Source organism: Argopecten irradians, chromosome 14 (genome assembly GCF_041381155.1).
Source record: "Argopecten irradians isolate NY chromosome 14, Ai_NY, whole genome shotgun sequence".
Classification (NCBI taxonomy): domain Eukaryota; kingdom Metazoa; phylum Mollusca; class Bivalvia; order Pectinida; family Pectinidae; genus Argopecten; species Argopecten irradians.
In genome coordinates this window covers 4,200,146-4,221,831 of record NC_091147.1, presented here as the reverse complement: position 1 = coordinate 4,221,831, position 21,686 = coordinate 4,200,146, and the positions used below count along the sequence as shown (strand labels likewise).

General features: G+C 38.4%; 1 protein-coding gene across 1 annotated transcript in view; it reads right to left on the bottom strand.

Moving 5' to 3' along the window:
• The window catches only part of LOC138306903 (serine-rich adhesin for platelets-like), a 162,978-nt gene that overhangs the window by 31,347 nt on the left and 109,945 nt on the right, over positions 1-21,686 (bottom strand). The window contains 2 exon segments of the mRNA XM_069247466.1: positions 2,317-2,385; positions 3,010-3,193. Coding sequence (XP_069103567.1) covers positions 2,317-2,385; positions 3,010-3,193 — 253 coding nt within the window.

The window sequence follows — 21,686 nt, the reverse complement described above, 5'->3', positions numbered from 1 at the left end:
TGGTATCAATTGCTCCGAGTCTTACTAAAAATATAATCCTTATGGAATAGAGATGTAAATCAGTATACATACACATCATTGCCATTTCTCAGACTTATGTACATATATATGACAGTGACGTTCTCATGATCATTTATAACAATATAATAATGTTCACTTTAATATATATATTAAACTGTCAAAACATATTCAGTCCTTACTGCAGGCTTTCACTGGCAAATATCTCGACCTTCAAATTATCTCCCCTTGTTGGTATAAAAATGGTTTCAAGTATTTTTTTATATATAACATCTATTGTGATACTTAAGATTTATAATTACACCTAAAGATCACCTCTCCTTAACTGTACCAGTGAATCACCTCTCCTTAACTGTACCAGTGAATCACCTCTCCTTAACTGTACCAGTGAATCACCTCTCCTTAACTGTACCAGTGAATCACCTCTCCTTAACTGTACCAGTGAAACACCTCTCCTTAACTGTACCAGTGAATCACCTCTCCTTAACTGTACCAGTGAATCACCTCTCCTTAACTGTACCAGTGAATCACCTCTCCTTAACTGTACCAGTGAAACACCTCTCCTTAACTGTACCAGTGAATCACCTCTCCTTAACTGTACCAGTGAATCACCTCTCCTTAACTGTACCAGTGAATCACCTCTCCTTAACTGTACCAGTGAATCACCTCTCCTTAACTGTACCAGTGAATCACCTCTCCTTAACTGTACCAGTGAATCACCTCTCCTTAACTGTACCAGTGAATCACCTCTCCTTAACTGTACCAGTGAATCACCTCTCCTTAACTGTACCAGTGAATCACCTCTCCTTAACTGTACCAGTGAATCACTTCTCCTTAACTGTACCAGTGAATCACCTCTCCTTAACTGTACCAGTGAATCACCTCTCCTTAACTGTACCAGTGAAATAAGATACTGTGTAAACTCCTTCATCCCTGAAGACACATTTGAAATCTTCTAATTCAAAAGTTGGCACAGTTCATTATGAATTTTCAAGGGTTAATGAGTAAATTATATAGATGTTGGTGGTAATTTCTTTCTACATGATCATTAATATAGCATTCAAACCAGAGTAGCATATTTTATAAAGTGTATTTCGATCAATTTTTTCATCATAAACATTAAACAGTAAAACCTGTCTAGAAAAGGAACAATGGAAATGACTATTGTATGGAATTACACCAAATGAGATTGATGAGCCTGTCCTTTATAGACAGGTGTCCTTTATAGACAGGTGTCTTTTATAGACAGGTGTCCTTTAAAGACAGGTGTCCTTTATAGAAGTGTCCTTTAGACAGGAGTCCTTTATAGACAGGTGTCCTTTATAGAGATAGCAGTTGTCTTTTATAGCAGTTTTTTACTGTATCATGCACAAGTGACATAAATCTATTAAATAAAACTCTCATCACTAGTGTTTTAGGTAGTAGCCACTGTAAAAAAAGTTGTAGACTAAAATATCAACCTGATTATGGAATATGATGCCTCAAATCTGTTAAAGATCTTATCTGTTAGTCCAGCTGAATTTTTCTACACATTTGAGATAGTAAATTATCTTTAGCAATGCCATATTTCTTAGACTGAATCAGTCTGTATTCAAGATAGAGTTATCTCTCTTTGACAGTCATCTTTAGGCAAACAACAATTTGCAGTAGTAGCATAATTAATTGTCCATGTACAGACTGTAAAAGCTAAAATGTTTGACAAAACTAAAATCCATATTCAACCATGACCTTAAAATAAACTGAAAATGAAAACAATATGCCACAGTACACTAAAATACAGAAACAATGTGCGACAACATCAAGATGCGGATGTATGTGATCATGCAGAATTAATAATCTACAGGGGAGTAAATCACACATTAACAAACAGACACAGGCATTCAGGTCTCCTAGGGGAGCTACCCCAAACGCTGCACAACCAAATCTCACGTCATCATGTAGGGCATTTCTGATACACTTATATGGAATCAGAACTGGATCTCTGTAACCATTAAGTGGTTTTAAGAGCAACATAAATAACCCCTCCCATATTACTGTACTGAAATTTTACCAAATGGTTCAATGAAGTCTGCTTACAGACCATTTTAAATTTAATATTGGGATTCAAATCACCAACCAGTATTTTAAAATGCAAAATAAAAGTTCCTTCATGGAAATCTGAGCTATTTAGAAGCAAATGTACCTGATATAATATAGGCTTAAAGAGAAGATGACAGAAATGGCACCATTTTGACCATGAAAGTGGAGCGTTGTGGAGTAAAACCTTCCCCCCAGTGAGACAGCGACCAGTGATCGTACCTTCCCAGGACGATGTTAAGTCATCTAGTACTTCCCCATACAGTTCATCAAACAATTCCAAGTTCTCCTCTGAAAATTTCAATATCAGTTCTACACACTGTCCTCTCTCTCTTCACCAGGACATCAAATGAATCAGCGATATCCCTTGTACAATAAAACTTTAACATATTGTTTGTTAAGTTGTTGGTCAATGTTGCTGATACCTATGATGTCACTTACAAACTAATCAGACAGAGATCAAGAAAACAAAACATTTACTGTACAATCAGGATTATATCTATACAGATAAATTGACGTTATGACAACTATACAAGTTACCATGGTAACAACACAAAACAACAAAGGATAAACTCCGACTGATTGGTCAGTCTATAAGAACATTTCCTTCAGTATAAGGTGTCAGATATGATCTACACATGCACTGTGAAATGAGTTTTGTTGATTAAAAAGTTAACTGGCAAAGTTTACATAGACAAGAATATATCCGAGTATAACAATGCCGTAGTCGACGGTGAATAGGAACATAGATATAAAACATACAGACACAGTTGGTACAGTAGTATATAGTACTATATGTATAGAAGTATACAGTATGATATCATAGAGATATGATAATCAGATATATTTTATATATACAAAAGGTGAGATGTGTTACACTAGCACTTTAGTTTACTGTATAAATTAACACCTTACCCAGATCAGATTTAGGTCGAGGTTTATTTCGCTGACTTCCTTCGCGCCGTTTGACAGGCGTAATTTCTGTCGTTTCCACGAGATCTGCCCATCGTACACTGATTTCTGACTTTGGACGTTCTGGTCGTGGAGACGGTGATTTTCTCCGCCGGACCACAGAAGAAGAGGAATCCTGGATATTTGTCTGAAAGTACAAGGTGGTTCTTCATAAATCTAAACACATAGAGACTGGCCTAGTTAGCTAGGCTAATCCTACTGCTGGCCTAGTTAGCTAGGCTAATCCTACTGCTGGCCTAGTTAGCTAGGCTAATCTTACTGCTGGCCTAGTTAGCTAGGCTAATCCTACTGCTGGCCTAGTTAGCTAGGCTAATCTTACTGCTGGCCTAGTTAGCTAGGCTAATCCTACTGCTGGCCTAGTTAGCTAGGCTAATCCTACTGCTGGCCTAGTTAGCTAGGCTAATCTACTGTGCCTAGTCTGGCTAATCCTACTGCTGGCCTAGTTAGCTAGCTAATCCTACTGCTGGCCTAGTTAGCTAGGCTAATCCTACTAGCTGGCTGTGGCCTAGTTACTAGTGCTAGCTGGCCTAGTTAGCTAGGCTAATCCTACTGCTGGCCTAGTTAGCTAGGCTAATCCTACTGCTGGCCTAGTTAGCTAGGCTAATCCTACTGCTGGCCTAGTTAGCTAGGCTAATCCTACTGCTGGCCTAGTTAGCTAGGCTAATCCTACTGCTGGCCTAGTTAGCTAGGCTAATCATATGCTGGCCTAGTTAGCTAGGCTAATCCTACTGCTGGCCTAGTTAGCTAGGCTAATCCTACTGTAAGTATTGAAGAGACAATTAATTAAACATATTTCACCTTATGAAGAGCAAAGAGCATTCCCAGTGAAAGTTATCTGTGAAATGTCAAAAACAAAAAGAAAATTGTCAAAAGAACAAAGCCTGAAAGCAATGATTGTTTAAAAAAGTATTTCCAAATAGCCACAAACTAGCAGTTTCCAAAATTTAATATATGACACTGTATCTTTCATTCAGAGACCTATAGACAATCTCCAAATCATACCAAGGTATGTACTTCTCTGATAACATAACATACCAATGTTCTTTTTCTGATAACAAGCTTACCTTTAACTCAGATGAAAGACAATACCTGTCGTCCAAACTCACCTGTATCAAGGTCAAACTGTCCAGATAGATTCTGTTTGATCATTTATATTATTTATTGTCCCAGTAACCCTGCCGTACCGGTGACAGACACCTCTGTCAGTAGGTTAATTACATCAGGTCTGTAACAACAGCAGTATTTCCTGGTACTGATAAAACGATCTCTGATGTTAAACAACTTTAGTATCAGGATCATCCTTTTCATTCTGGATATATACTTCTGTTTTACATTGTGCACATATTGTTTTCCCCTGCACAAAACACCATCACAACACTGTGTTTTATCCTGAATAGCTGACATCACATATTCTGTAAGACCTTTAACATCAAGCTTCCATACCAGATAAATAGCATCAAATAGGTGAAAATCTCTTATACATAATGATCAAGGATTTCATCCTGATTTCATTTTAAAAAGAGAGTAAATCATCAATTATCCTTATAATTCACCAACACCATTCCTAGCCAGCCTTCATGTTGACTCCATCAACGGACAAGAATTATATACAAGTATGAGTGCACAGAAATGTCTGAGCTTGTGCAGAAAGGTAATTGCAAAATTAAAATGGCCAACCCCAGTGACCTTGATTGACCTTCAGATGTCCACACTCAAATCAGTGTAGTAACTGATCAGTACAGTCGTTGGTGTAAAATCCATGTAAACAGAATTGATATGTGTCCGACCAGACTCCAGTCTGGAAGGCAAACTACAGATTCACTCTCCTTTATGTCCAGGCTGTTTGAAGAACCTTTGAGAAGAATTACAAAACAAAAGAGCGTAGCAGTGTTACCTACAGAACGTAACATCATTACAGGGTACATCCGGTGTGAATTAACATTCTCTACAATCCACACCGTAAGGTGTCTGTGCCAAGTTTAATTTTACCCCCAATTTTACTTCATTGGTAGTAATTGATATTTATTTTAATGGTTCTTTATATATACCTCCGGTCTCCCTACTCCGACTGTCGATCTGTTTAAAATTATCCCAATTACATCTCACATTCTGGAAATGCTGCCCAGAATTTTGCTACATTTTATTTGATGTTTTGAATGGCAGCATTAATTGTGGTTCCAGGTATACTTGCTGTGTTTCTATACTGCAAAGAATTCTGTACCTCTCACAGGTGTCAGAAGTGTGTCAAATGTATACTTAAGTAGGATACCCCCTTAACTGTACATCACACAGGTGTCTGTGTCAAACTTCACACTGACTAGATACATACATCCTTAACTGTATTTCTCACACAGGTGTCTGTGTCAAACTTCACACTGACTAGTTACATACAACCTTATCTGTATTTCTCACATAGGTGTCTGTGCCAAACTTCACACTGACTAGATACATACACCCTTAACTGTATTTCTCACACAGGTGACCGTGTCAAACTTCACACTGACTAGTTACATACACCATTAACTGTATTTCTCACACAGGTGTCTGTGTCAAACTTCACACTGACTAGATACATACACCCTTAACTGTATTTCTCACACAGGTGTCTGTGTCAAACTTCACACTGACTAGATACATACACCCTTAACTGTATTTCTCACACAGGTGTCTGTGTCAAACTTCACACTGACTAGTTACATACACCCTTAACTGTATTTCTCACACAGGTGTCTGTGTCAAACTTCACACTGACTAGTTACATACACCCTTAACTGTATTTCTCACACAGGTGACCGTGTCAAACTTCACACTGACTAGTTACATACACCCTTAACTCTCACACAGTTGTCTGTGTCAAACTTCACACTGACTAGTTACATACACCCTTAACTCTCACACAGGTGTCTGTGTCAAACTTCACACTGACTAGTTACATACACCCTTAACTGTATTTCTCACACAGGTGTCTGTGTCAAACTTCACACTGACTAGTTACATACACCCTTAACTGTATTTCTCACACAGGTGACCGTGTCAAACTTCACACTGACTAGTTACATACATCCTTAACTCTCACACAGTTGTCTGTGTCAAACTTCACACTGACTAGTTACATACACCCTTAACTGTAACCTACTGTATTTCTCACACAGGTATCTGTGTCAAACTTCACACTGACTTGTTACATACACCCTTAACTGTATTTCTCACACAGGTATCTGTGTCAAACTTCACACTGACTAGTTACATACACCCTTAACTGTATTTCTCACACAGGTATCTGTGTCAAACTTCACACTGACTAGTTACATACACCCTTAACTGTATTTCTCACACAGGTGTCTGTGTCAAACTTCACACTGACTAGTTACATACACCCTTAACTGTATTTCTCACACAGGTGTCTGTGTCAAACTTCACACTGACTAGTTACATACACCCTTAACTGTATTTCTCACACAGGTGTCTGTGTCAAACTTCACACTGACTAGTTACATACACCCTTAACTGTATTTCTCACACAGGTGACCGTGTCAAACTTCACACTGACTAGTTACATACACCATTAACTGTATTTCTCACACAGGTGTCTGTGTCAAACTTCACACTGACTAGTTACATACACCCTTAACTCTCACACAGTTGTCTGTGTCAAACTTCACACTGACTAGTTACATACACCCTTAACTCTCACACAGGTGTCTGTGTCAAACTTCACACTGACTAGTTACATACACCCTTAACTCTCACACAGGTGTCTGTGTCAAACTTCACACTGACTAGTTACATACACCCTTAACTGTATTTCTCACACAGGTGTCTGTGTCAAACTTCACACTGACTAGTTACATACACCCTTAACTCTCACACAGGTGTCTGTGTCAAACTTCACACTGACTAGTTACATACACCCTTAACTCTCACACAGGTGTCTGTGTCAAACTTCACACTGACTAGTTACATACACCCTTAACTCTCACACAGGTGTCTGTGTCAAACTTCACACTGACTAGTTACATACACCCTTAACTGTATTTCTCACACAGGTGTCTGTGTCAAACTTCACACTGACTAGTTACATACACCCTTAACTGTATTTCTCACACAGGTGTCTGTGTCAAACTTCACACTGACTAGTTACATACACCCTTAACTGTATTTCTCACACAGTTGTCTGTGTCAAACTTCACACTGACTAGTTACATACACCCTTAACTGTATTTCTCACACAGGTGTCTGTGTCAAACTTCACACTGACTAGTTACATACACCCTTAACTGTATTTCTCACACAGGTGTCTGTGTCAAACTTCACACTGACTAGTTACATACACCCTTAACTGTATTTCTCACACAGGTGTCTGTGTCAAACTTCACACTGACTAGTTACATACACCCTTAACTGTATTTCTCACACAGTTGTCTGTGTCAAACTTCACACTGACTAGTTACATACACCCTTAACTGTATTTCTCACACAGGTGTCTGTGTCAAACTTCACACTGACTAGTTACATACACCCTTAACTGTATTTCTCACACAGGTGTCTGTGTCAAACTTCACACTGACTAGTTACATACACCCTTAACTCTCACACAGGTGTCTGTGTCAAACTTCACACTGACTAGTTACATACACCCTTAACTGTATTTCTCACACAGGTGTCTGTGTCAAACTTCACACTGACTAGTTACATACACCCTTAACTCTCACACAGGTGTCTGTGTCAAACTTCACACTGACTAGTTACATACACCCTTAACTGTATTTCTCACACAGGTGTCTGTGTCAAACTTCACACTGACTAGTTACATACACCCTTAACTCTCACACAGTTGTCTGTGTCAAACTTCACACTGACTAGTTACATACACCCTTAACTCTCACACAGGTGTCTGTGTCAAACTTCACACTGACTAGTTACATACACCCTTAACTCTCACACAGGTGTCTGTGTCAAACTTCACACTGACTAGTTACATACACCCTTAACTCTCACACAGGTGTCTGTGTCAAACTTCACACTGACTAGTACATACACCCTAACTACACAGTTCTGTGTCAAACTTCACACTGACTAGTTACATACACCCTTAACTGTATTTCTCACACAGGTGTCTGTGTCAAACTTCACACTGACTAGTTACATACACCCTTAACTGTATTTCTCACACAGGTGTCTGTGTCAAACTTCACACTGACTAGTTACATACACCCTTAACTGTATTTCTCACACAGGTGTCTGTGTCAAACTTCACACTGACTAGTTACATACACCCTTAACTGTATTTCTCACACAGGTGTCTGTGTCAAACTTCACACTGACTAGTTACATACACCCTTAACTGTATTTCTCACACAGGTGTCTGTGTCAAACTTCACACTGACTAGTTACATACATCCTTAACTGTATTTCTCACACAGGTGACCGTGTCAAACTTCACACTGACTAGTTACATACACCCTTAACTGTATTTCTCACACAGGTGACCTGTGTCAAACTTCACACTGACTAGTTACATACATCCTTAACTGTATTTCTCACACAGGTGTCTGTGTCAAACTTCACACTGACTAGTTACATACACCCTTAACTGTATTTCTCACACAGGTGTCTGTGTCAAACTTCACACTGACTAGTTACATACACCCTTAACTGTATTTCTCACACAGTTGTCTGTGTCAAACTTCACACTGACTAGTTACATACACCATTAACTGTATTTCTCACACAGGTGTCTGTGTCAAACTTCACACTGACTAGATACATACACCCTTAACTGTATTTCTCACACAGGTGTCTGTGTCAAACTTCGCACTGACTAGTTACATACACCCTTAACTGTATTTCTCACACAGGTGTCTGTGTCAAACTTCACACTGACTAGTTACATACACCCTTAACTGTATTTCTCACACAGTTGTCTGTGTCAAACTTCACACTGACTAGTTACATACACACCCTTAACTCTCACACAGGTGTCTGTGTCAAACTTCACACTGACTAGTTACATACACCCTTAACTCTCACACAGGTGTCTGTGTCAAACTTCACACTGACTAGTTACATACACCCTTAACTGTATTTCTCACACAGGTGTCTGTGTCAAACTTCACACTGACTAGTTACATACACCCTTAACTCTCACACAGGTGTCTGTGTCAAACTTCACACTGACTAGTTACATACACCCTTAACTGTATTTCTCACACAGGTGTCTGTGTCAAACTTCACACTGACTAGTTACATACACCCTTAACTCTCACACAGGTGTCTGTGTCAAACTTCACACTGACTAGTTACATACACCCTTAACTGTATTTCTCACACAGGTGTCTGTGTCAAACTTCACACTGACTAGTTACATACACCCTTAACTGTATTTCTCACACAGGTGTCTGTGTCAAACTTCACACTGACTAGTTACATACACCCTTAACTGTATTTCTCACACAGGTGTCTGTGTCAAACTTCACACTGACTAGTTACATACACCCTTAACTGTATTTCTCACACAGGTGTCTGTGTCAAACTTCACACTGACTAGTTACATACACCCTTAACTGTATTTCTCACACAGGTGTCTGTGTCAAACTTCACACTGACTAGTTACATACACCCTTAACTCTCACACAGTTGTCTGTGTCAAACTTCACACTGACTAGTTACATACACCCTTAACTGTATTTCTCACACAGGTTGTCTGTGTCAAACTTCACACTGACTAGTTACATACACCCTTAACTGTATTTCTCACACAGGTATCTGTGTCAAACTTCACACTGACTAGTTACATACACCCTTAACTGTATTTCTCACACAGGTATCTGTGTCAAACTTCACACTGACTAGTTACATACACCCTTAACTGTATTTCTCACACAGGTGTCTGTGTCAAACTTCACACTGACTAGTTACATACACCCTTAACTCTCACACAGGTGTCCGTGTCAAACTTCGCACTGACTAGTTACATACACCCTTAACTGTATTTCTCACACAGGTGTCTGTGTCAAACTTCACACTGACTAGTTACATACACCCTTAACTGTATTTCTCACACAGTTGTCTGTGCCAAACTTCACACTGACTAGTTACATACACCCTTAACTGTATTTCTCACACAGGTGTCTGTGTCAAACTTCACACTGACTAGTTACATACACCCTTAACTGTATTTCTCACACAGTTGTCTGTGTCAAACTTCACACTGACTAGTTACATACACCCTTAACTGTATTTCTCACACAGTTGTCTGTGTCAAACTTCACACTGACTAGTTACATACACCCTTAACTGTATTTCTCACACAGGTGTCTGTGTCAAACTTCACACTGACTAGTTACATACACCCTTAACTGTATTTCTCACACAGGTGTCTGTGTCAAACTTCACACTGACTAGTTACATACACCCTTAACTCTCACACAGGTGTCTGTGTCAAACTTCACACTGACTAGTTACATACACCCTTAACTGTATTTCTCACACAGGTGTCTGTGTCAAACTTCACACTGACTAGTTACATACACCCTTAACTGTATTTCTCACACAGGTATCTGTGTCAAACTTCACACTGACTAGTTACATACATCCTTAACTCTCACACAGTTGTCTGTGTCAAACTTCACACTGACTACACCTTAACTTAAACTTCCACTGATAGTTACATACACCCTTAACTCTCACACAGGTGTCTGTGTCAAACTTCACACTGACTAGTTACATACACCCTTAACTGTATTTCTCACACAGGTGTCTGTGTCAAACTTCACACTGACTAGTTACATACACCCTTAACTGTATTTCTCACACAGTTGTCTGTGTCAAACTTCACACTGACTAGTTACATACACCCTTAACTGTATTTCTCACACAGGTGTCTGTGTCAAACTTCACACTGACTAGTTACATACACCCTTAACTGTATTTCTCACACAGTTGTCTGTGTCAAACTTCACACTGACTAGTTACATACACCCTTAACTGTATTTCTCACACAGTTGTCTGTGTCAAACTTCACACTGACTAGTTACATACACCCTTAACTGTATTTCTCACACAGGTTGTCTGTGTCAAACTTCACACTGACTAGTTACATACACCCTTAACTGTATTTCTCACACAGGTGTCTGTGTCAAACTTCACACTGACTAGTTACATACACCCTTAACTGTATTTCTCACACAGGTGTCTGTGTCAAACTTCACACTGACTAGTTACATACACCCTTAACTGTATTTCTCACACAGGTGTCTGTGTCAAACTTCACACTGACTAGTTACATACACCCTTAACTGTATTTCTCACACAGGTGTCTGTGTCAAACTTCACACTGACTAGTTACATACACCCTTAACTGTATTTCTCACACAGGTGTCTGTGTCAAACTTCACACTGACTAGTTACATACACCCTTAACTGTATTTCTCACACAGTTGTCTGTGTCAAACTTCACACTGACTAGTTACATACACCCTTAACTGTATTTCTCACACAGGTGTCTGTGTCAAACTTCACACTGACTAGTTACATACACCCTTAACTGTATTTCTCACACAGGTGTCTGTGTCAAACTTCACACTGACTAGTTACATACACCCTTAACTGTATTTCTCACACAGGTGTCTGTGTCAAACTTCACACTGACTAGTTACATACACCCTTAACTCTCACACAGTTGTCTGTGTCAAACTTCACACTGACTAGTTACATACACCCTTAACTGTATTTCTCACACAGTTGTCTGTGTCAAACTTCACACTGACTAGTTACATACACCCTTAACTTTCACACAGGTGTCTGTGTCAAACTTCACACTGACTAGTTACATACACCCTTAACTGTATTTCTCACACAGGTGTCTGTGTCAAACTTCACACTGACTAGTTACATACACCCTTAACTCTCACACAGGTGTCTGTGTCAAACTTCACACTGACTAGTTACATACACCCTTAACTCTCACTCTCTTAACTGTATTTCTCACACAGGTGTCTGTGTCAAACTTCACACTGACTAGTTACATACACCCTTAACTGTATTTCTCACACAGGTGTCTGTGTCAAACTTCACACTGACTAGTTACATACACCCTTAACTGTATTTCTCACACAGGTGTCTGTGTCAAACTTCACACTGACTAGTTCCATACACCCTTAACACAGTATAACATCCAGTGTTATTTTAGAAAAGTTTCTGTGACTGACATAAGGAAGCTAGGATACAACATAAAAATTATTGAAAAATGATATATGTATCCATAAAATATAAATATGTATAAATATCAATGTATATTTACTCATTAATATTGTATCTAAGGCAAAGTTTACTAAAGTCAATACAAGACTTCATGTCTATTTTCAGTTTAAAACTTAAGTTCTGTGTGGATTAGTGAGAAGAATATTGATAATAATAGTGCACATCCAATAGATAACCCCACAGATCTGTGGACTATTATAACCAGGCATTACATTGTTTCTATATAGAGATGTTGTACATCATTATTAGCTATATTTCCCTGATAAATACATATTGTTTAGGGATATTACAGCCTAGATCAGATAGTTCCTCCACATTAATCTACAACTTTGATACAACAAATCTGAGAAACAAGTTGCCTGACAATCACTGAGGGTTACCATAACAACCATGCTACATAGAGAATTGAAAAGTTCCATGCAATACAGTAACGGTCTGGCAAAGATTCAAACTCCCCTTATCACAAAACAAACAACCAATATAAATGAAAATCCACAGAATTCCAAAGATCTGTGTGGGTTTTGATGCCATCAACTTTCTGCATCGTTGTTCTGCACATTACTTTGCTGGTAGCTTAGAATTCCTTTACCATAATAGATTTCACAATAGTTAAAGTTGTTATTCAAAGAATTCTGTAACTTCACATGTAATACATGGTATAATCCTCCGACATCACAGATGGGCGGGGTAAAATACCTCGCCATGTTACTGATTGAACAGATACAAAGTTGTAAACACAACAAATTACAAAATATTTGGGATAAAATTCTAATGAGTCAAAGATTTATCTCATTATATACAGTAACAACCCTCCGAGTCAATGATAATGTGTGTGTATATATATATATATATATATATATCTATTGTATCTGGTACTTAGAGATCCCAAGTGAGGCTCCTTGAATGAATGAACTCTACATGTATTTGTCATGAGTAATATTTATCTAAGAAAGGAAGTAAGTCTAGCTCATCCTTTGTCCTGGTTTATCAGTGTTAATTATTTCTGTATTCCACCTGATAGAATATATCAGTGGTACTACATCAGACTGATGTACAGAGATCTAGTATAGTCATTAATACCTCAACTATAGACATTAATTAGCCTCAGAAACAGAGTTATCTCCATTCTTCAACAAATTATCTCCTTTGTAAATCAAGTTGTACAACTTGTTGTACAAGTTATCTCTCTTGTCATACAAGTTATCTCCCTTGGATACTGAATGTTACTTTATAACCATGTAAAATGTATGTTTTACAGTTATTCTATCATACAACTTATTAAAGACTAATAGTGACACATAAAGATTACTGTTTAATGTGACTGAAGTTACCTCTTAAACACTCAAATCAGAACCTGGGTAATATTCTAAATGTTTAACATAAACAAAACAAAACAAAATGTATTGTTATTTTACATTTCATTATTTTATATCATAATTAAAACTTTAGACACTTAACCAGTAACTATCATGCATTTACCTTCATATTCTTCAAATCTGTTGGCATGGTAACACTGTCCTGGCCATTCTCCTCAGTTATAGTTACACAGTGTCTATCAGGACTAGTTTGTGTTTATGTATAAGTCTATCATTGTCCTATGACTACAGATAGAGAAGATCACTGTGATCACTACAACCTAAACATGACCTGCTCAATACTTACTAACACTTCAGTCAATTCATTCCTGTAACACATACCACAACATATTGACCTATGACCTTTGCTTCAGAAAACTAAAAGGTCTATATATACTTATTTCAACATACCATATCATCATAACGGTCATCATTAACCTTGATAAAACAAGATATACACTACAGAATCTACAATTAGACTTAGGCATCTATAAGAGCATCTGACCTGATTACATCCAGAAATCCAGTTTGGGCTAGTACATGATAACCAGAGTAAAACCTTCAACCAACATCACACATCCAATGATGTGTATAGCACCTTACTATGGTGGCATTACACAAGGGATGAGGTACACTACACATCATAAAGTACAGGGATTCTAGGAAATTTATTGTATGGATATAATGCTATAGTGTCATACATCCACAACATTATAAAATCACTGATGGCAATATAATGTCATACATATGATAGACAATACAAATATTGGACTCTTTTGACTTAAACATTTCATTTCAATCAGTATGGTTTTTCTTCCAATATTTCTTTGATGAAAATTGTATTCAATTTTTGAAGATGAAGAGATATACTCGGTAGTACCCACCTTGTCATCCTTGAAATAAACATGGATCTTCTGACTTTTCGGGGCAACTTTCATTGAACTCCGTGTGGCAATGTAAGCTAGATCACAGTCACATGATGCCATGATTTGCATGCTTCCGAAAGCGTGAAATGTCGCCTTGGTGGCCACACACGGACAAGAACAGCCATTTTTCTTCTGGTGTTGTTTTCTTTTAAAACACTTCAAAAACATCAGTTCAAACATTCTGCGAGAGTCAGGTATTATAGAGAGCTTGCTTATATCCCAAAGGTCACATGGGTGGTCATGTGATGTTAATCCACATGTTTCATAACTACTTTGTCAAATATCTCAATACCTCCTCTAATAGGTTAATATAGGTTAGAATCCATGTCTTAGGTTTAATTAGTTATTCTGAACATCACAATGGTATTTCACAAATATGATATAATTTCCATTCTTACACAATGTGAAGTGTATTTTCCTTTGTTTCAAATCAAATGCAATCGTTTACAAATGTAAATTATTTGAAAATAAACTAAAATTTCCACACGTGCATAGATTTCACAAGAAAGTTTAGAGAGTAAATCACTGTCGTAGAGTGGTCGTCATCACGTCACTGATACTGCAGTCATTCATGAATATATAGTGTTAATCCTCGGAGTAGAATGTAACCTCCTCGCACAGTAGTGAAAGTAGTAGGTGGTGTGCGACCAGCATTATCTGCCCTTGGTAACCCACGTCAGGCAGAGGAATGTAGCAGTATGATAGCACCAGCTTCTAATTACACCAAGCTGTCATGGTTTTTGTTCCCCTTTGTCTGTGTGTATACAGAATGTATATTGGTACATACAGGTCTTCATCTCCAGAGATACCTTTACCTCTGTGAAGTCTCACATGGAAAACAAATCTTCAAACTTAAAAAATATCTAACAGATTTATAACAGTATTTCTCGGTCTCTGATAAAACCAAGCAGATTTTCTGCTTTCAAATATTGTAAGGTTTCCATGTGAAGCCAAAAAATTGAAATTCCTCGAACAACTTGTGTAAAATTTACAACTTTCTATCTAATAAAAACAAACGTGGCATCCAATCCGTACAAGAACACGAGACTTTGAAATGGTGTCTGAGAATCCGCTCAATATCCTGGATCTGGAGGCGGTGAACAAAAATAAACTGAATTTCAGCAGACAGGTGATAATCATGTCACCCCTACTGTACCACTGATGCTGACTGCTATATTTAGGTTTATAACAATAGAACACCTGTAGAACAATCCTTCAGGTGTAAGACCAGCTCTGAATGTGTTCAAAGCTGAGATACCGCCGAGAGACACTACCCCGAAAATTGTCAGGATGCCAAACCCAGTGCACCAATTATGATGTAAATGTCTTTGTTTTACGCAACATCAGCTGGTATCAATGAACAACTCAAGTATTGTTGTCAAAGAAACAGCTCACGGGTATTACACTCACACTCAAGGCTGGGGAACACTTGATGCATTGTTGTTATAATTATACAACACTCTTATTTATAAGCTTCTGTTTTAACAGAGTCCAATACAAACATCTTTTCCTCAGACCATGGCATCAACTACTCATTCCGAGAAATCAATTCTGGCACCAGCAGTTCAGGAAGTCTGATGATTGTGTTCTTAAAGTATTGAAGAGTAGTTTTTTTTAAGATTTAAAAAAAAAAAAATTCTTAAATCCTCAAAATGCTGTTCATACAATTTTGTGTTTTAAAAATCCTTCATAATGTGATAGTCAATCTTAGAAATTGTTTTTTCTTTTTATTGCCCTTGAGTCATTTTACAAGTCGGAAGATTGTAATTCTTTAATTTAAAGAAAGCTTCAATAATTGACCGATCACCAAACAAAATATAGCCATGCCTCGATCATGCTCTAACACTTTCATCACAGTTGTCTCTCCACTGTAACAAGTTCCTGATTACACATGTCAGCCAATAGCTCCTAACAACTAACCATGGAATCCACAACGTCCTTGAAGCAACAACTACAGGAGTTTTTTTACACTGTAGAGATATTTTCCTCTATGTAATCATGATGTCAATGGTTTTAAACACTGGTCTACAGCTTGGTAAGGATATCCAATCTATCTATGTAATCATGATGTCAATGGTTTTAAACACTGGTCTACAGCTTGGTAAGGATATCCAATCTATCTATGGTATCATGATGTCAATGGTTTTAAACACTGGTCTACAGCTTGGTAAGGATATCCAATCTATCTATGTAATCATGATGTCAATGGTTTTAAACACTGGTCTACAGCTTGGTAAGGATATCCAAACTATCTATGTAATCCTGATGTCAATGGTTTTAAACACTGGTCTACAGCTGGTAAGGATATCAACTATCTATGTAATCATGATGTCAATGGTTTTAAACACTGGTCTACAGCTTGGTAAGGATATCCAAACTATCTATGTATCCTGATGTCAATGTTAAACACTGGTCTACAGCTTGGTAAGGATATCCAATCTATCTATGGTACCATTACATAAGTATCTCTTAAAAACTCAAGGCAGAGTAAAAATGTAGAAAGACAACAGAGAACAAAGAGTTAAGAAGCTTCGAGACAGAGGAACCGACATTCCATCAACCAAGGTTCCAAGGACCAGAGTGTTAGGTATGTAATACACAGGGGATTCTGATGGTGATACTGTTTTATGCCCGTTCTGTAACTGTTGAAGCTTTTAAACCTAAATGTCAATGTTATGATTATAATCATAGGTAAATTATGTCCTCTGTACTGTGAATATTGTATATAACAGCAGGATGTTCTGACCAGTTGCCTCCAAATTATTATATGATTGTCTATTTTCAGACATCCTTGACTAAGTTCTGAAATGAACCAACAGATGCTGTTCCTGAATGAACTGGTGTAATGGACATAATACTAGATACAGTTGATGACACGACGATTTGGCAGGAATCCTTCAGACGTGGCCAAGTTGGCTCCCAGATATGAGGTGGTTGGTACATATAGTGGTACTCCTCTATAGTACACATAGAGCTATATCAATATAAAATTGGCAAGGTCGATCCTCTGAATCATTCATAAAAATGTCATGATATAGTCACCCAAGTATAACCTCCAAAGTCACTGAACACTATTTTAGATGTAGAGATCTTTGTTTCACAACTTGATATAACAACAGCTTTTATATACAAAACTATTTCCCAGGTCCTCCATTAGTTACATGTCCTGTGATGGCTGGTTGTTGTCCAGGTTACAGACTCCATCAGGTGTAAGCACATGAACATTTGGAACTCTCTGTGTCACAAAGTTTGAGATCGCGAGGGCTGGACCTCGTGTATCGTGTGATGTCAGAGATTATCCCTGATGTCACACCTGAGGACAACTCTAACGAGATGATACATATCTACCTGGAGGGTGACACCAGGTATACACATAATCACCAAAGTAATGGGTCTGTGTCCAGCAGCCACTAAACCCGTCACTTACATCTCTGTTTACTGGACAACTGGTCAAAATCAGCTTAACAACTTACGATTAAAAAAAGTTTCACTTAGCAACAAAATTCTGGCACTTCATTTTGAAATTTAATTAAATTGAGGTATTACAACGTGTCCAATTACCAGGAAATTTCCAAACTAAAGATTTCAGAATAACTAATACATTAACCAATGATTCACTGGACTAATACCTAGATGAGTCCTGGGTTCATGATTTTACTGTTAGGACTTTCCAAAATTTCGAGAACTTTCTATATTTCATTGTACTGAGACTCATCAAAATTTGAAAATTAGTGTTCCGGACTCGCCTAAAAAAATCCTACATAAATTGCTGATTATTGTATTAAAACTAACAAATCTTTAGGAATAGTGCTTGAATTCCTCACAACAAAACAGCTTGGATGTTTGTGAAGTCATTAATAAGAGAGCTGCTGAGATATATGACCACCCAGAGGTGTCGGTTTCTGCTGGCACAGCACGATCTCCATCACCACCGTGCACATCTTACGTTAATTCTGTCATTCTGATTTACAAAAACGCTTCACTTACAGCCATGAGGTTAGAAAGGATTAATACTTTGTTTTGATGAAGAAGAAAAAAGAAAACAGTAGCTCAACAAGAAAACTTTATCACTGTAGGCTCATAAATTGTCAATAAAATGTTTAATTCATTGTAGGTTTTTTTTCTATAATTAGAGTATATAACCTGTTTTGAACAGTAAAACTACCAATGTTGATATGTTTTAGATAAACACACTACTTATTGTAGTGGAGTCCATTTTAATCTTTGGTGACCTTTGACCACTAATACATCACTCTCATTCATAGCACTGACTAACCCTGGTGGTCAAGTACTGACTGACCACTGTCATGATAAACCTGAGTCATAAAGTTCTGACCACCACATCCTTACAGTACTACATCCTACAGGATACTGTGGTCAGGGTTAGATAACTCCACCTATAGTTTGGTGATTTTCTAAATTATCTTATTTATTCTGGTTATAAACCTTCAACCACAGGTAAAGATATGTGTCCTACTATATGTAATTTAGATACATACTGAAAAACTTTTAGGAGTTACCTCCCTTCAACTGCTTGATCATAGCTACAATGATGCACTTTATGGACCAAAATAGGACCAAAGGGACTCAATACTTACACTCCTAAAGGATTTAATGATATAGATGAGTAATGAAAAAAGAAATTATCATCTGTTTTGTTAAATCAACCTCTTATTACCCTGTGTATCTATTGACTTGTTTCATGGTCACTTCTGGTCAGTAGACCAGTAGTGTATCTTATTGGTTTCAGGTCAGACCAGGTGTATCTTATTGACTGGTTTTATCTTCCAATGGTCAGTAGACCAGGTGTATCTTATTGACTGGTTTCATGGTCACTTCTGGTCAGTAGACCAGTAGACCAGATGTATCTTATTGACTGGTTTTATCTTCCAATGGTCAGTAGACCAGGTGTATCTTATTGACTGGTTTTATCTTCCAATGGTCAGTAGACCAGGTGTATCTTATTGACTGGTTTTATCTTCCAATGGTCAGTAGACCAGGTGTATCTTATTGACTGGTTTTATCTTCCAATGGTCAGTAGACCAGGTGTAAGGCTGACCACCATATGTCACTTAACTATACATTATCATAGGTGTCTGATCCAATCACACAGATTTATACCAGACACAACATAAGCTGGCTGGTGTCCAGCTAACTGACAACATACTGGACCAATGATGGACATTTAGATTGGCTATAATCTCATCACCTAGCCTTATTTCCCCTATTACAGTAATAGTGAGCCGGGAGGTTTTACATCTGGTCTGTATACCATCTACTACAGTGTCTACTACAGTAACTAGACCCTCCAGTAACTAGACCTCCAGTAACTAGACCTCCAGGCCTCTATGAGTCTACTACAGTACTTGACCTCAGTAACTAGACCTGAGGCCTCTACAGTAACTAGACCTCCAGGCCTCTATGAGTCTACTACAGTAACTAGACCTCCAGGCCTCTATGAGTCTACTACAGTAACTAGACCTACAGGCCTCTATGAGTCTACTACAGTAACTAGACCTACAGGCCTCTATGAGTCTACTACAGTAACTACTAGACCTCCAGGCCTCTATGAGTCTATGACTACAGTAACTAGACCTACAGGCCTCTATGAGTCTACTACAGTAACTAGACCTCCAGGCCTCTATGAGTCTACTACAGTAACTAGACCTCCAGGCCTCTATGAGTCTACTACAGTAACTAGACCTCCAGGCCTCTATGAGTCTACTACAGTAACTAGACCTCCAGGCCTCTATGAGTCTACTACAGTAACTAGACCTCTAACAGGCCTCTATGAGTCTACTACAGTAACTAGACCTCCAGGCCTCTATGAGTCTACTAGACCAGTAACTAGACCTCCAGGCCTCTATGAGTCTACTACAGTAACTTGACCTCCAGTAACTAGACCTCCAGGCCTCTATGAGTCTACTACAGTAACTAGACCTCCAGGCCTCTATGAGTCTACTACAGTAACTAGACCTCCAGGCCTCTATGAGTCTACTACAGTAACTAGACCTCCAGGCCTCTATGAGTCTACTACAGTAACTAGACCTCCAGGCCTCTATGAGTCTACTACAGTAACTAGACCTCCAGGCCTCTATGAGTCTACTACAGTAACTAGACCTCCAGGCCTCTATGAGTCTACTACAGTAACTAGACCTCCAGGCCTCTATGAGTCTACTACAGTAACTAGACCTACTCAGGCCTCTATGAGTCTACTACGTACACAGTAACTAGACCTCAGGCCTCTATGAGTCTACTACAGTAACTAGACCTCCAGGCCTCTATGAGTCTACTACAGTAACTAGACCTCCAGGCCTCTATGAGTCTACTACAGTAACTAGACCTCCAGGCCTCTATGAGTCTACTACAGTAACTAGACCCTCCAGGCCTCTATGAGTCTACTACAGTAACTATAGACCTACAGGTCTCTATGAGTCTACTACAGTAACTAGACCTCCAGGCCTCTATGAGTCTACTACAGTAACTAGACCTCCAGGCCTCTATGAGTCTACTACAGTAACTAGACCTATACAGGCCTCTATGAGTCTACTACAGTAACTAGACCTCCAGGCCTCTATGAGTCTACTACAGTAACTAGACCTACAGGCCTCTATGAGTCTACTACAGTAACTAGACCTCCAGGCCTCTATGAGTCTACTACAGTAACTAGACCTCTAGGCCTCTATGAGTCTACTACAGTAACTAGACCTATACAGGCCTCTATGAGTCTAACTACAGTAACTAGACCTATACAGGCCTCTATGAGTCTACTACAGTAACTAGACCTATACAGGCCTCTATGAGTCTAACTACAGTAACTAGACCTATACAGGCCTCTATGAGTCTACTACAGTAACTATAGACCTACAGTCTCTATGAGTCTACTACAGTAACTAGACCTACAGGTCTCTATGAGTCTACTACAGTAACTAGACCTCCAGGCCTCTATGAGTCTACTACAGTAACTATAGGACTACAGCCTGATGTCTACAACAGTAACTACAGTAGGCCTAGTAACTAGACCTCCAGGCCTCTATGAGTAACTACTACAGTAACTATAGACCTCCAGGCCTCAGAA